The 15,999-nt window shown below is 63.6% G+C and overlaps 1 protein-coding gene across 1 annotated transcript in view; it reads right to left on the bottom strand.

Annotated features, from left to right (window-relative positions):
* The window catches only part of GRK5 (G protein-coupled receptor kinase 5), a 140,029-nt gene that overhangs the window by 59,715 nt on the left and 64,315 nt on the right, over positions 1–15,999 (bottom strand). Inside the window, exon 2 of the mRNA XM_055119541.1 lies at positions 6,369–6,464. Within this exon, the coding sequence (XP_054975516.1) occupies positions 6,369–6,464 (96 nt within the window). The remainder of the gene's footprint in view (positions 1–6,368; positions 6,465–15,999) is intronic.

Consider the following 15,999-nt stretch of genomic DNA (forward strand, 5'->3'; position numbering starts at 1 on the left):
CCTGCACGGACAAACCCCCGCCGAGGGCAGCCAAGCACGGCGACCGCGGGAGGGCGGATGCTGGGCGCCGGGGACCTAGCCGGGGCGCAGGAGCGGCCGCAGCTCTCGGCAGAGGTGACCTGGCCCCCCAGGGCGGTGCAGGTGGCCAAGCCAGGCCACGGTCCCCTCCTGCACGCTCCAGCTGCCGCCAGTCACCTGACGGCCTCCCCCTCCGGCAGCTAAATTTATCTGGCTCCCCAGGCCCGCGCCGGGACCGTGCCTTATCATCAGCACCGAGTGGCAGAACGCGGCCGCCCTTATCACCCCAAGGTCGGGAATGACGCGGGCCCGGAGACTCGGTTTCCCTGATGGTGAGCGCCAGTGCCCGTGCCAGCCTGGCAGGCCCACGGCATCGGGTCGCGCGGGGTCCTGGGTGGGGCAGTGCAGCGCCCATGCATGCAGCCCGGAGGCCCGTCCTGGCACACTCTGATGCCGGCCTGGGGCCACCTGGCGGGGGGGAGGGGGGCGGCAGGAGCCCTGGAGGAGGGGGGAGAGCAGAGGAGAGGAGCGGGGGTCAGCGTGCAGCAGGGACCAGCCCCCTGGGTCTCTGAGAGGAGCCTCCACACGCACCGAGGCACCAGACAGGAGACCCCCTGCAGGAGGCCACAGAGCAGCCCCGCAGGAGGCCACGGAAACGAGGCCACGGCCCCAGGCGGCTCCCCGGATTGGCCCGCACCCCACCTGCTGACCGCCCTGGGGGCGCCGAGGCTGCTCCCCTCCGGATGCTGAGCCAGCCCCCCTCCAGGAACCGACACAAGGGGGTTCGAGGGGCGGCCTGGTCGGCCCCGCCCTGCAGCTGGATCACGAACCGTCACTTTGGTGGTTCGACCTTTCCTGTGGTCTCTGCACCCAGCCGTGCTCAGGGCTCACTCCTGGGGGGTTTGGGGGGCCAGATGTGGTGCCGGGGATCAAAGCTGGTTCATCTCTCCAGTCCCAATCTGCTCGTGTGTGTGTGTGTGTGTGTGTGTGTGTGCATGTTTTTCATTAGCTAGTAATATGCCAAAAACAGTCACAACAAGTCTCACAATGGAGATGTTACTAGCGCCCGCTTGAGCAAATCAATGAGCAATGGGATGACAGTGACACAGTAAATACGGTGCCCAGAAGATACGTCGAAGGGCTTGGGAGGCGCAAGGCCCCGAGTCCTGTCCCTGGCAGCCGGGCCTGAGCAGCCCCGCAGAGCCAGGCCCACGTTTCCGGGACAAACCCTGCCGGGAGTCACCCCCAGGCCTCTGAGCACTGCTGGCGAGGTCACCTCCAAGTTCACCTGACAGATAAAACATCCCCTTCACCTTCATGCCTTCCCCAGGGATAACCCACATATAGGCCCACCCCGAGGTAGAGTCTTCCTTCCAGAACATTCCTCCGTTCCTGCAAGGAACTCCAAGTGAAGGGAGGGAGCAGTGAGGGTCGGCCTCCGGGGGAGACGGGGTTCGGAGGGACGGAGACAGAAGCCGCGGGAGTCAGACCCAGGCAACGTCGGCAGAGAACAGCGAGTCCAACCCAGCAGTCTGCAGCCAGCCCAGCCCCTCTGGGAAGTGAAGGCCCCGTCGCCCACACACAGCCCCTGGCGAGAAGCCGGGGAGCCCCCCGGAGGCTCAGAGCCCACCACGAGGACCTTGGAGTGAGCACAGCCCCCCACTCTGAGGCCCCCGGGCCGGCCCTGGCCTGTGGCACATGCGGGGTGACCTCCCCCACCCGCCCGCCCCCTCGCCTGCCTTTCCTTCTCTCAGGAAGGAGCGGCGCTGACGCAGCCAACCCCGGGCCCCTGCCAGGCGCTGGAGATGTTTGTGTTTTCATGCTACGATTCCACACTTTCTTCTAGGAGTGCCCCCAGGCCCAGCGCTCCGGCTCCTGGAAAGAGTTAAGGCTTTGGCAGACGGCCCTGCCACGAGGCCCGCGGACGCGGCCCTGTCCTGTCCCCGCACCGAGGGGACCGGGCCCTGGAGCCGCCCCGTGCTGTCGCCGACAGCCTCTTGCACGTCAGCCCCTGCAGGGGGTGTGGAGGAGGCTGGGGTTTGTTTTACAGCTTCTGGACGATTCCTATGGAGAGAATGCCAAGCTGGAATAATCAACTCTTCCACTCGAGCCCCCTCGACTTCTCATTCTCTCACGAAAGAAGAAAGTGCACAATGAGCCTGAGCTAAATAAATAAAAAGGCCACACTTCCCCCCAACAGAACTGCCTGCGTCACTGAGAAATATTTGCAGACCTCAACAATCTTTTATCTCCGCGATGACGGCATAGCTTTCCCAGCCGTGGACGCTCTGAGAACGTCTTTGATTTGGTCTCTCCAATTAGCTCCTGTGAACAATTAGCTTATTAACTAATAATGCCCGTTGTGGGCAGGCCCTGGAGAGAGACCCTCCTGCTCTCAGGCTCCAGTCACCCCGAGGGGCTTAGCTAGCATCCAGGCCGTGCCGGGGGCTCACCCTGGAAGTAGCTCTGTGTGCTAGGGACGTCTGTCTTCACTGTGGAATCGGGACCAGGAGGGAAGAGTGACAGCCATTCAGCCTCTTTATCCAACTACCTGTGCACGCATCCATCCACCTCCCTAGCACCCTACCCTGCCTCTCACCAACCCACACAATACACATCTCCCCGGCCACCCAACCCGCTATCCACTCCCCCATCCATCCATCCATCCATCCACCCATCCATCCACTCACCCACCCATCCACCCACCCACCTATCCATCCAGCCACCCATCATCCACTCAACCACCCCCTCACCCATCCACCTATCCATCCAGCCATCCACCCATCCACTCACCCACCCATCTACCCACCCACCTATCCATCCACCCACCCATCATCCACTCAACCACTCACCCCTCCACCTGCCCACCTATCCACTATCAACTCACTCGTCATCCACCGACCCATCAACTCACCTACTCACCCACATACCCACTCATCCATCCATCCATCATCAACTCATCAACTCACCCACCTATCTACCCACCTACTCACCCATCCATCCACCCACCATCTACCCATCATCGCTCCAGCACCCACCAGTATACACTTACCCGGCTAGCCACCTACCAATCCAGTCAACCAGCCACCTACCCACCACTCGGCCTGCCAGCCATCATCCACCCATTTGTCTATGAATCCCCCAAACACTTGCAGAGAGAGAGAGAGAGGGGGCGGGGAGAGAGAGAGAGATGCAGTCCACAGCCCCATGGGACTCACATACAAAAAGGGGCCCTGGGAGGCTCAGGGTGATGCCACTTCCTCCAGGGACACTCCTGCTGGCTGGGGACCCCACGCTGCTCTCCAGCTCAGCAGCCTGTTCGTCCGTCCCCTGGGGACGTTCTGGAATTGTTCTCACACCTTTACCGTGTGTGTCTCCTGACACAAAGCCTTGAACGGGCTCCGGTGAGCGGGACCGAGGTCTGCCTCCAAGGGGCGGGGTCGATACGAGAGGAGGAAGCACGGGAGCACTGCACTCGTGAGACACTGCAGCGGGGATGAAGGCGCTCGCCGGGCACGAGGCCAACCCCGGTGCAAATCCCGGCGCCACATAAGATCCCCCAAGCACGGCCAGATGTGGCCCCTGAGCACTGCTGGACGTAGCCTGCGCCCCCCAAATAGACAGAGAGATCAAGCGGAAAGGTATTTTCCATTAAGCGTCGTCTACGGGGACTCGACTCAGACAAGTGCGCCCACCAGGAGCCGCGGAGCCCCCCTCCGGGAGGGCCTGAGGCGGAGACAAACACGAGGAGTTGCTTCTCGGGTGACTGGGTACAGGTGGACAGGATGGGGGTGTCTGGGGAGAGCGCGAAGCCCTGAGCTGACACTCGGGGCCGTGAGCGGCCCCCGGCCGGGCCTCCACACAGTGTCCCTGTCTGCGGAGGCCAGATGCGGAAGGGGCTGTTGGCTGGACACTTGGGAGGGTGAGAGCAGAGTCGAACCGTCCTGCCCCGACGTCTGAGTCACCGGCTGAGGTCAAAACTGAGGGGTGGCGACCTTATAGCAAATGGTTTGGAAAAAATCTTTGTTGTTGTCGCTGGTCTGTTTATGGTTTGGGGGGGTCATACCCAGCGGTGCTGGGGGGGTGTCCTGCTCCCAGAAATCAATCCTGGCGGGGCTCGGGGGGCCATCAGAGATGCGGGGGACGGACCCTGGGGTCAGCCCCGTGCAAGGCAAGCGCCCTCCCCGCCGCCCTGGCGTGGCAGCCCCCCCGGACAGTTTTCCTCCCTCCTCTCACTCCCCGCGGGGTGGGAGCCCTGCCTTTGTGCCGGGCACGGTTCCAGGACGGGGCGGGACGAGACCCCAGGTTCCCATCACGGGACTGCCAGCTCAGTGGGAGAGACGGAAAAACGCTCGTCGGCAGATGGACGGAAGGAACGTGGGGTGAGCGGCCGGCAAAGGCACCATCAAGACCACTCGGGGAAAGGCGGCAGAGAGGGGGAAGAGTGTGGGTCTTTTCTGGAAGTTTCTCGAGAGAGCAGCTAGGAGAGCTGAGACCTACAGGCTACCTGGGAACCAGCAGTCGAGGGGCCAAGCCCCAGCTCAGTGCCAAGGGACAAGTCGGGGGACAAATCGGGGGACACCTTCCCTGAGGCGCGGGGAGCAGCGTGGAGGGAGGGACCCAGACAGGGCCCAGGGCAGAGAGGCGCTGTCGGGGCCCTGGACACAGACGAGAGGAGAATCTTTGCCACACCCTCTGGCAGAACATGGCACCACCTTAACCATCCACAGGAACACCGTCCAATACCTCTCAGCCGTTAATACCAGACGCAACACGGAGTCCCAGAAATTCACAGAAAATTCAGTCACAGCAGCGGGCCAGAGAGACGGCACAATGGTTAGGGCACGTGCCTCTATTTTTTTTTTTTTTTTTTTTTTTGCTTTTTGGGTCACACCCAGCGATGCTCAGGGATTACTCCTGGCTCTGCACTCAGGAATTACTCCTGGTGGTGCTTGGGGGACCATATGGGATGCCGGGGATCGAACCCGAGTCAGCCACATGCAAGGCAAATGCCCTACCCACTGGGGCATGTGCCTCTAGGAATAGGCCTTGGGCTGGGGACGCAACATGGAGTCCCAGAAATTCGTAGAAAATTCAGTCACAGCAGCGGGCCAGAGAGACGGCACAGTGGTTAGGGCACGTGCCTCTAGGGACAGGCCTTGGGCTGGGGGCGCAACACAGGACAGACAGCAGGGCAGGGACCCCAGCAGGGCACTCCGACACGGAGCCAGAGAGACGCAGGGGACGGCGGCCGGGATCGTGGAGTTGGACCTCTGTGGGCAATGCAGGGAGAGGCGGCTGGGACCGGCGTGGACAGGAGTGGCCAGCGAGGCCGGGGGCTCCCCTGATCCAAGCCTCTGGCCCAAGAGAATGAGCTTTGGGGTTGTGAGGGGCCCTGTCTACACCCGCTGGCATCCCTGGGGCTAAAGGGGGACAAAGAAGAGACACGGGATCCCCTGCCAGGACCCGGCACCCAACCCACGTCCCCACGGCTACTGCCCGTCCCCACAGCATCCAGAGAGCTGACCTTGACCGTGGTGGCAAGACCAAGGCCAAGGCACCCGCTCCATCTCTCTGGAATCCAGGTCCCGCGCCAACCTTCACTCCGCACGGGTTTGGGGTACACGGCCGGCAGTCGGGAGGGCGAGCCCCGCTCCCGCACACACCGGCATGCCCCGCTCAGCATGCCCCCGCCTCCCCGTCACTCGCAGGCACTGAGGGGGCAGCCCCACGCCCTGCTGGGGCGCCCCTCCGCTGGGGGGCTTCAAGAGTGGCTCTGGCCTGGAGCAGGGTGGCAGTGAGTGAGTGCAGGGGGGAGGCCAGCAGAGGCCCGGCCCTGGGGAGCAACCCCCCAGCCTCTCCCAGGCCGAGGCCGAAGGCCTGAGGACTCCGGGTCACGGGAACCCTCAAGCCAGGGCGTGGGGGATCTGAGTGTGACGTGGGCGAAAGGCGGGACAGGGAAGTGGCCTTCTCGAAGCCTGGAGGGGTGAGGGTGGGGGGGGGGTGTCCGCCAAGAAGGGGACAGACCCAAACCCTCCTGGGTCTCCCCTGCCTCCTCTGCTGCAACCCAGAAGAGCCACGGCCGTGGGCAGGTGGGGGTCAGAGACGGGCACAGTGCCACGCAGGCACAGTCACGGAACTGCTCGGTGCCTCAGTTTCCCCAGGATCGCCGCTGCCCTGCCGGGGAACTGGGAGATCAGATCTCTGCCCATCTCCCAGGAATCCTGCGACCGGCCAAGGTTAGCCTGAAGTGACTCGCATTTTCGTTAATCCCCCTGGATGCACCCGGTGGCGGGGTAGCGTGTCCCCGCCCTGCCCCCCCACCCCACCCCCGCCGGGCCCCCGCTCACCGATGGTCCTGCGGAGGTCTTCGCACTGGCTGATGTGCGGGAACTTCAGGATCTCCTTCCACTTCTTGCTCCTGCCCTTGCGCTTCCCTCCGCCCCCTGCAGAGACGGGGAGGAAGAGGTTGGTGGTTGGGGGGTGCTGGCCCAGGACCCCCGCCCGCCCGTGTCCCGTCCACCCCCACCCAGCCGGCACCCGGGCACTCCTCGGGGCCAGGAATGGGGTTCCCTGCTCCCCGGGGCCCGTGCTGTCTCTGTGACCCCATCTGAGTCCTCCTCCTCCCTGCAGCCCCCCACCCGCAGAGCTTGCTCCCTGAGCCCCAGCCCGGGACCCTCCGGCTGGGCACTGAGCGGGGGTCCCTGTGCCCTGCTACCAGGAGGAGCCAAGACGGACGACAAGCTCGGGGGGTGTCTCCACGCCCAGGGCAGGGGCCGGGCCCCCTGCACCGCCCCCTCACTGGGAAGGGCGAAAGCCACAGTGGGTGGGGAAGGCGCCCCCCCCCCCCCCGCCGAGGGCCGGGATCACAGCCGGCAGCTCCGGGCCCCCTCGCGGCCCACACCGGGCGGCTCCCCACAGCAGAGAGACCTCAGCCGTCACCAGCACCACCCCACAACCTCAAATTAGGAAACCCAAACCCAGCCCAGCCCAGGCCCGGGCCAGGCGCCTTGGCCCTCCCCGAATGTGTGGCCTGGCCCGCCCCAGGCCCTCCCCCTTCCCCCCAGTCTGAGCAGGGCCCAGCCTCGGGCGGGGGCGGGGTGAGCGTGGTCCCCACACGTTTCTTTCTACAAAGACGCCAACGCCCTCTGCGCTGCCATGAGACCACCAGGTGGCGGGGAGGGGGCGGGATGCTGGCCCCACACGCGGCCCACCAGGGTTCGATCCCCAGCACCCCACACGGTCCTTCAAGTCCCACTGGGAGTCATCGCTGAGCACAGAGCCGGGAGTCATCCCCATGCATCGCATCAAAGACCCAAGACTGCAAGGGAGCAGAGCAGGGCCACCGCTCACAGCCCCCCCCAACCCGACATGACTGCCCTCCCCATCCCCCACCCACTCTGCCGCTGGGGAAAGCGAGGGCACAGGCTCACGGGCCCGGCCTCCCTGCTGTCCCCACCGTCCCCGCCCCCGCCTCCAGCTCACTCACCTGACCACTAGGCTTCCCAGCTCGCTCTAAGCTACCCGAGCCTCCATCAGCAGTGCCAGACATCCGCCGGTGTGGGGGGGCGGGGGGGCTCTCTGACACCCCGTGCTCCCCATCCTCCACCCACCGGCCCCCCAAGCACTCCCCAACACACCCCGAGGCCCTTTGCTCTGGCGCAGCGGGTGACCCGGCCCCACGGGGAGGGCGAGGGGCCAGGCTCCAGACAGCTCGAGCTCGGTGGGGGCGGGCTACTCAGCCCCCCTCAGCCGTTCCTTCTTTCCGCTCGTGTGGCTGGACCTCAAGGGCGAACGCCTGCCCCCGCAGGACGTGCTCCAGAGAGTGGCACCGCTCCCCTCTGCTTCCTAATTATTTACTGAAGCAAGAGTCATATTCTGTGCCTGACACACTGGGGCTAGCTTGGGCCTGGGACCCACACCAGGGTCCGGCGCAGGACTCAGGGGCCCGCGGGGCACAGGGGATGACGGCATGGACAGCCCGAGCTCCAGCCTCGAGCCAGCACTGCACCCAATTAGCCCCTTTAAAAGGAACCATTTCAGGGACTGGAGCGATAGCACAGCAGGTAGGGAGTTTGCCTTGCATGCAGCCGACCTGGGTTCGATTCCCAGCATCCCATATCGTCCCGCAAGCACCTCCAGGAGTAATTCCTGAGAGCAGAGCCAGGAGTAACTGATGTGCATTGCTGAGTGTGACCCAAAAAGCAATATATCAATCAATCAATCAATCAATCAAAGGGGCCGTTTCCATGGCACTTAGAACTCTCACCAGGCTGGCTCTCATCCCCTCTGATTCCAGAACATTCCCTCCACCCTGGCCGTGACCCTGAACACACACCCTCACCCTCCACCCCTGACTTTCGCAGGAATTTCCATCCCACGGTCAGTCGGGGACATTCCACCTGCCTTGTTTATTCCGCTGTTGTTGCCTGACCGTCCGTCCGTCCCTCTGGCTTCCTCCCGAGCACCAAGAACAGACCTTGCCCGCAGTAAATGCTCAAGTAAACTCGGATGCACAGACAGACGAGAAGGAGGACCAGGGACAGGCGAGGTCTCCGGAGAATGCAGAACCGCCCACAGCAGGGGTCTTCCTGCGCCTCCCCTTCCCTCTCTGAACACAGAACCCACCACTTGGAGGGTCAGACCCGCCCCCCACCTCGGATATTTCACTCCCGAGTGGCTCTGGGAGGCTCCCACAGGGGAGGCTGGACAGAGGCTGGGCAGGAGGGGGCGGGGGGTGGCGTATGCAGGGGTGTAGACAAGAGGGGCTGGGGAGGAAGACTCTCCCCGCAGAGAAAGTGCTCATCAGCAGGGAGGGGGCCTCTGGCCCTTTGCGGAGGCCAGCACAGGGCAGCAACTTTGGGACAAAACACCCAGCACATCTCTCCATCCGGGGCTGCACAGACAGAAAGTTCTGGATCTGCAGGCAGCCCTGACAGGGGCTGAACACAGCACCCCACACGGGAGGCCCAGAAGGGCACAGATGACATAGCTGGCCTGAAGGGACGCCACCTCCAGGAAGTCCATCAGGGATGGGCTGCAGGCCTCCCAGACCCCAACTCCAGGGAAAGGGGGCCGGGAGGGCTCCTGCAGGAGTGGGGTGAGGCTGTGTGCCTACAGCCCAGTCACCGACCCTCTCTGGGCCTCACGCCCGTGACCCTCAGAGAAGCTAGGGGCTGCTCCCTCCTTCACCCACCACAGGGAGGCCACGCTGCCCCTCCCTCGGCAGGCCCAGCCCCCCAGAGCAGTTCAGAGCATCCTTCGGGGTGGGACACGCCCCCTCAAGCCTGGGCCTGAACGAGGGGGCCCAGCCATCCGGGCGTGACCACTCCAGCGGCGGGAACCTCTCATTCTCCCTGCGAGACGGCGGGGGGGGGGCAGAAAGCGATGTCAGAGCAGCACGGAGCCCCCCAGACCGCTCCGCCTCCCCCTCCCCAACACTCGCTGCCGCGGAAACATCTCCCCAAAGCGACCGCCGTGCGCGGAGGACGGGCTCCTGTAGCGCATTTTCTCATGAGGTTAAAAATACAGGCCGGGAGGGAAAAGGGTTCGGCTTAAGGTCGGGGGGGAAGGCCTGTCTCTCCGGAATCTCGGGGAATAAACACTGGCCGCCCTGGGCTCTCGGGTCTGGGGGGTCGGCCCTGTTCAAAGGGAAGGTCGGGCCGGCCTGAGGCGAGGGATTAGGAGCTGGGACACCGCGTCCCTTCCCCGGCGACCAGACGGCCGGCTCTCGCCACACGTGTCCGAGACAGCGAGAACCCAGGGGCGAGCACAGCGGGCTGCCCGGGCGGAGCGGGCCAGGCTCCGGGGTACCCGGAGGCTGCTCCGAGCCAGCCCTGCTGGGGGACAGTGCACGGGGGAGTCCCCTGAAGCAGCCGCCCTCGGGGGACATGGTCACAGGGACACACTTCCCCGCCCCCTCCCACCCTCCCACCCCCGGCCCTCAGCCTCTGGGCTCCTGGAGGACCACAGGGCAGTGCGGGGCGGGTGGCTCACGAGTCCTCTCTGCGTCTGAGCCTACTGCTGGGCGGTCACTCAGGCCCCTGCATGTCGGGGCCACAGCAGGTGTGGTGACCTGGGCAGCTGGGGTACCCGGTCCCGTCCCCGCAGGGCTGGGCGGGCTGGGGCCAGTCCCACACTCGCCCCTGGGCTCAGACACTCCCTGAGGGGGCATGGTCAGCAGTGGCCGGGCGGGGGCGGAACCAGACGCCACACTGTCACTCACGCCCCGAGCTGCTGTGGCCAGCGGGGGACAGGGTGGGTGTAGCTCATTCAGCCCCTGCACAGGCACACACAGCTCTGAGCACAACCTGGGGCAGGGGACACAGGCCTGGCACAGATGGGACGAGGGGCTAGGCAGGTGACAGGTCTGGGGGCCGGGGGCAGAGGGCAGTAAAGCAGCAGGGGATTCCAGGAGCATCAGGAGAGGCAGCAGGAGGACTATGAGCAGGGAGCACCCAGGAGGAATGGGGAGCACTTGGGAAGTAGGGAAGAGGAGGAATGTGAGCAGGAAACAGTCGGGAGGAACAAGGAGCACTCAGGGCCAGTGGGAGCACTCAGGAGCAATGCAGAGCACTGAGGCCAGTGGGAGCAACCAGGAGGAGAGGGAACACTCAAAAGGAGTGGGGAGCACCCAGGAGCAGTGGGGGGAGCACTCAGAACTGGAGAGCACCCAGCAGTGGGAAGCATTCAGGAGCAGTGGGAGCATCTAGGAGGAATGGGGAGCACCCCAGAGGAGTGAGGGAGCACTCAGGGGCAGTGGGCGAGCACTCAGGAGCAGTGGGGAGCACTGAGCACTGGGGAGCACCCAGCACTGGCGAGCACTCAGGAGCAGTGGGAAGCATTCATGAGCAGTGGGAGCATCCAGGAGGAATGGGGAGCACCCCAGAGGAGTGGGGGAGCACTCAGGAGCAGTGGAGAGCACTAAGGAGCAGCAAGGAGGACTGAGCAGAATTTCAGAATCAGATGAGGCTCCGTCTAGATCCAAGGTTACTGGAGTTATTCACCGGGGCGAGTCACTGCACCTGTCTGCCTCAGTGTCCCCTCTTCTGACTGGCTTCACACTGCAGGACTGTGCCGGGCGCCCCCTGGCAAGAGCTGGCGGAGCATCCCCTCTCCCAGCCGGGCTGGACGTGGTGGGGACAGCGCAGGTGCCTGGGGTCCTGCCAGAGAAAACCCCGACATTTCCAAAGATGAAACATCATCCCAAGGCAGCCCAGCAGGAATGCAATTTTCACAAGAAGAGCAAGCAGGGAGGATATTCCAAGCCCCGAGGAATGGGGTTTTTTCCTGAGGGCCTTTCAGGCCATTTCCTCATCCCAAAAACGAAAGACTGGTGGTGGCAACAGCCAGGGGCATCTACTTTAACATACAACACACGGGGGCTGGAAAGATAGTGCAGCATGTAGGGCGTCTGCCTTGCACGTGGCCGACCTGGGTTCAATCCCCAACATCCCTTCTGGTCCCTGAGCACCTCCAGGAGTGATCCTGAGCATGAGCAGAGTCAGGAATCACCCCTGAGCACGCAGGGTGTGGCCGAAAGAAATAAAACAAAAGATGAAGTTAATAGATAAACATACATCGCTCTTCCTGGGCCGAGGTGAGAAAGTAAGCCTGAAACTGGACGAATAGTCCAGGGGTTCAGGCCCTCATTCCCACAGGGTCCCTCAACCCTGGGCTCCTACAGGTGAGCCCTGAGCATGGCCATGGGTGACTCCTGAACAAAAACAAATACAAAGGAAATCTGGAGGGGCTGGAGCGATAGCACAGTGGGGAGGGCATTTGCCTTGCACGCAGCCTACCCGGGTTCGATTCCCAGCATCCCATAGGGTCCCCTGAGCACCACCAGGGGTAATTCCTAAGTGCAGAGCCAGGAGGAACCACTGAGCATCGCCAGGGGTGACCCAAAAAAGAAAAGAAAAGAAATCTGGAGTTTAGAAACCTGAGCCAGGCCCAGAGAAATAGTCCAGCACACCGGGCCAACACAGGCCTGTCCCTGGCACCACGTGAAGTGCTCCCTGAGCACCTCGGGCTGCAGCAGACCCACACTCACACCTCAAATCAAACACGAGCCAGTCCCGAAGCCCCCAGCCCCACCTGTCCCACCCACCTCTCACGGCAGCCAGGTCACGGCCCCCCAGGGATGGCCTGCAGGGGGCGCCTGCCAGGGCAGGGACGCCAGTGGGCTGGACCTCAAGGGTCCCTCGTTAACCCCTGCCAGCCCCGTCCAGGCAGCCCCGTAAATAACCATCAAACCAGAGCCCCTTCCACCTTCAAATGGCAGCCAGACACAAAACAGATGACAGAGGCCCCAGGCTGCCTGGCGCACAGAGCCCGCCCTTGCCTCGGGGCAGGTGGGCCCAGGGGTGCCCCAGGCCCCGGGTGGGAGCCCGCACTGCCCCCTAACGAGGAGGTGCTGCTGAAAGGTGCCTCCCGGAGCGAACACACAACAGCGTCCTTCTCTGCGCCGAGGCAGCCGCACCAGAAGCGTGTCCTGTAAGTTCTCGGCCGAGAGCGGGGAGTCCTCGGAGAAGGGAACTAGTGAAAGGGCGTATTATTAAGTGACCTCCGCGTCCCCTGATGGAAGAATAAGTCATTGAAGCCGGCGGCGGGGCACCCTTGGTGCAGGCCACTGGCGGCTCCATTTGCAAGGACCTTTCAGCGTTTTCCTGAAGTCTGAGAAAGCCTGAGGCCAGAGCGATAGCACAGCGGGGAGGGCATGTGCCTTGCACGCCGCCTCGGCACCCTCTCTGGTCCGCCAAGCCCCGCCCCCAGGGGTGATCCCCGAGCACAAAGCCAGGAGTACCCCCTGAGCGCGGCCGGGAGTGGCCCAAGCACCAAAATAAATACATAAACAAAAACATTTTAGAGGTATGACTCTAAGTGCTCACGTTGGATTATGAAGATAAAGTCGAAGACCTCCTACTACGAGGAGAGCATGTCTCGAGGCCGCAGGGTGGGAGAGTTTTTTTAAATAATAATAATATGCACAGGTGCTGGGGCACAGCAGGTAGAGTATTTGCCTTGCATGCTGCCGACTGGGGTTCGATTCCCAGCATCCCCCCGAGCACGGCCAGGAGTAATTCCTAGGCGCATGAGTCAGGAGTAACCCCTGTGCATCACCAGGTATAACCCAAAAAGCAAATAATAATAATAATAATAATAATAATAATAATAATGGGGAGTCAATAAAACCATGGCCCTCCCCCCAGATCTGTGACCTGTTTTGATCTCCCAAGGGCTTCCACATATACAATGTCTAATTTCGACGTTCGGCGGGTGGAGCGGGGACAGGCCCATTTTGCAGAGGGAAAAGCTGAGGCCCTCTCAGCCTGGTGCCAGGAATGTCCATCAGGGAGCTGAGAGACGAGGACGCGACTCCCTTCCGCCAGCACCGCGCCACGGGGGCTCGCACCAGTTCCCCGGCTCCTGGCACTGCGGTTGTGGCCAGCACCAAATCACTCAGAGGAGGGGGCAACACCTGGGGGTGCCGGGGAGCGGGGGCTCACGGCGGACAGTGCTCGGGGAGCCAGGTGGTTCCCGGAACGGGGCCTGGGTCTGCCTGCTCACGGCGCCTGAGCCTGTCCCCCGGCCCGTCTCCCCGGCCCCTTCCCTACTCCCTGATAACTCGGGAACAATTCCCCTGCCACCCCCCTGCGCGGGAACTGCCGAGCTGCCCCCCCAGACCACTCATCCTCTCTCTGGTCGGGCCTCGGCCTCAGCCCAGCACTCATCTTCCTTCTAGACCTTTCCCCCGGATGCTCGTCTGGCCAGCGGACAGTGCTCTGTCTAGAATGTTTGCTGCGGCATAAATCAAGTCGCCGCTAACGGGACACTCCCCCCACGCCGGTCAGTCCTCCAAACCCCGAAGGACCTTTAGGGAAACCTTGTCTGGGCAGAGGCTGACCACAGGCCCCACCCCCACCCCAATCAGGAATGGAGCCCGGCTGGGGGGTGGGGGCGGGAGTAGGGGGGGTCCCGGCCCCCGGGAACCTCCTTCTCACACCCTCAGGCATCCCAGGCAGTGCGGGGGGCCAATCCCAGGGCGGGGGGAGATCTGCTGCCTCCCTCTCCCCACGGCCCCATCTGAGAAAACACCCCAGTCCCCACCGCCCCTGTCCTGCCGCCCCTGTCCTGCCTCGGTCTCTGTCACCTCCCCGCTCCTCGGGTCCTGGCCCCCAACCCAGCGCCTGCCAGAGCGGACCCGTGACGGATGGGCCTGATGACCTCACTCCCGCCGTTTGTACACTCAGCTCTGTTATGTCTGAAAGCTCGTAACCTTTCCCCAAGAACACGTCGTACCTGTCCTGGGCTCCGGGCGTTTGGCAGCTGCCTTTGGCCAAAAGCAACACGGCGCCCCGGGCAGGGCCACACACTGCTGAGTGGGGGCTCGCCACAGCCCGGGGCGCGGGAGCTGGGGGCGGGGGTGCCCCCTCCGCCTGAGACGAGAGTCCCAGGGGGACCGGCAGGAGCCCAGAGCTCTGGGGAGGGGGGGTGTCCCCCACACACACCTGCACAGCCCCAAGTGTCCTCAGGAACCCTCAGCCCTGCTCGAGGGGCCTCTACGGCTCTGAGTGCGACTCTCCCTCCCACTCCCTCCGGCCGCCCCGCACTGCAAGGGATCACGGCCCAGGAGCCCTGAGGGACCAGCCCAGGGAGCCCAGCACCTGGGCGGCATCCCGGGGATAAGCAGCCACCAAGCTCACGCCAGGCGGTTGGGAGCGGAGGGTGTCAAGATGGCACTGAGGGACGGAGCCTAGGACAGAGGGGAAGGCGCCTGCTCGCGCACGGCTGACCAGGCTCCATCCCACTCGCCCGCAATAGCGCCAGGAGGAAGCACCTCAGGTGTGCCCTCCCCACCGCCCCCCACAAAAAAGGGACCTCGTACCGGGTATGTAAAGCTGAGGATGAGGAAAAGCTGAGCTCATGGGGAGGCAGAGCTAATTCAGTGGGCGCTGGCCCTGCCCGTACCCACCTTGGCTCAATCCCCCCCAAGTACCAGCAGGAGCAATCTCTGAGCACAGAGTTTGGAGCAAACCTTGTGCATCTTAGGGCTTCCCCCCACCCCAAGAAAAGAAACTCCACACTTGGTCACTTTCATGGAGATCACCTGTCAAAATGATATCTTGCATATGAAGCGTTAAGTAAAATATTCACGAGGCCTGGCTGTCTCTCTAATGACGTTTCTGTTCTTGCGGGCAGTGGCGGTTCCCCAGAGAGGAGCTCGGGCAGCCTGGGGGCCCCCCTGGCCGTTCTTGGGCAACTGGGCGTATGTCTGGTGCGGGAACTGGAGGCTGCGATGCTGCTCGGGGTGGTTCCGGGCTGGGAGCCGGGTCTGGAGCTGGCCAGGCCCGCGCCTGTCCCCGGCCTTGCCTCTTGGCCCCTCTCTGTTTCCTAACGTGAAGGCTGAAGTCCGGGGCTGGAGCTATAGCACAGCAGGGAGGGCGTTGGCCTTGCACGCGGTGGACCTGGGTTCGATTCCCAGCATCCCATAGGGTCCCCCGAGCACCACCAGGGGTGATTCCTGAGTGCAGAGCCAGGAGTAACCCCTGTGCATAATCGGGTGTGACCCAAAAAGCAACAAACCAAAAACACAAGGCTGGAGTCTCGCGATGACTCTGATACGGCCAGCTCAGGCCTGGACACTTGACCCATGGTCCGGTCCGCCTTGTCTCTGAGTAGCTGCCGCGCCCCAGGTGGGCCCCTTTTCCTGGTCTAGACTCGCGCTCTCCCGGCCCCTGCACGGAACACCCACTGCCCCGCGCCCAGGGGACGCCAGGGGGTGCCGTGAACGTGCCGTTTCCGTGGCCCTGGCACTGCAGGACGAGGAGGACGCAGCGCTCAGCTCTCCGTCTCGCCAGGCTCCAGGGAGACCCCCACAGCCACGCTGCAGGGCAGCCCCTGAAGAAGAACCACATGGGACGGTGACCCAGCCGGGCTCAGGCCAGGGACTCAGGGCCACACCCGTGACGACCACAGCTC

The sequence above is a fragment of the Sorex araneus genome, chromosome 11 (genome assembly GCF_027595985.1).
Source record: "Sorex araneus isolate mSorAra2 chromosome 11, mSorAra2.pri, whole genome shotgun sequence".
NCBI lineage: Eukaryota > Metazoa > Chordata > Mammalia > Eulipotyphla > Soricidae > Sorex > Sorex araneus.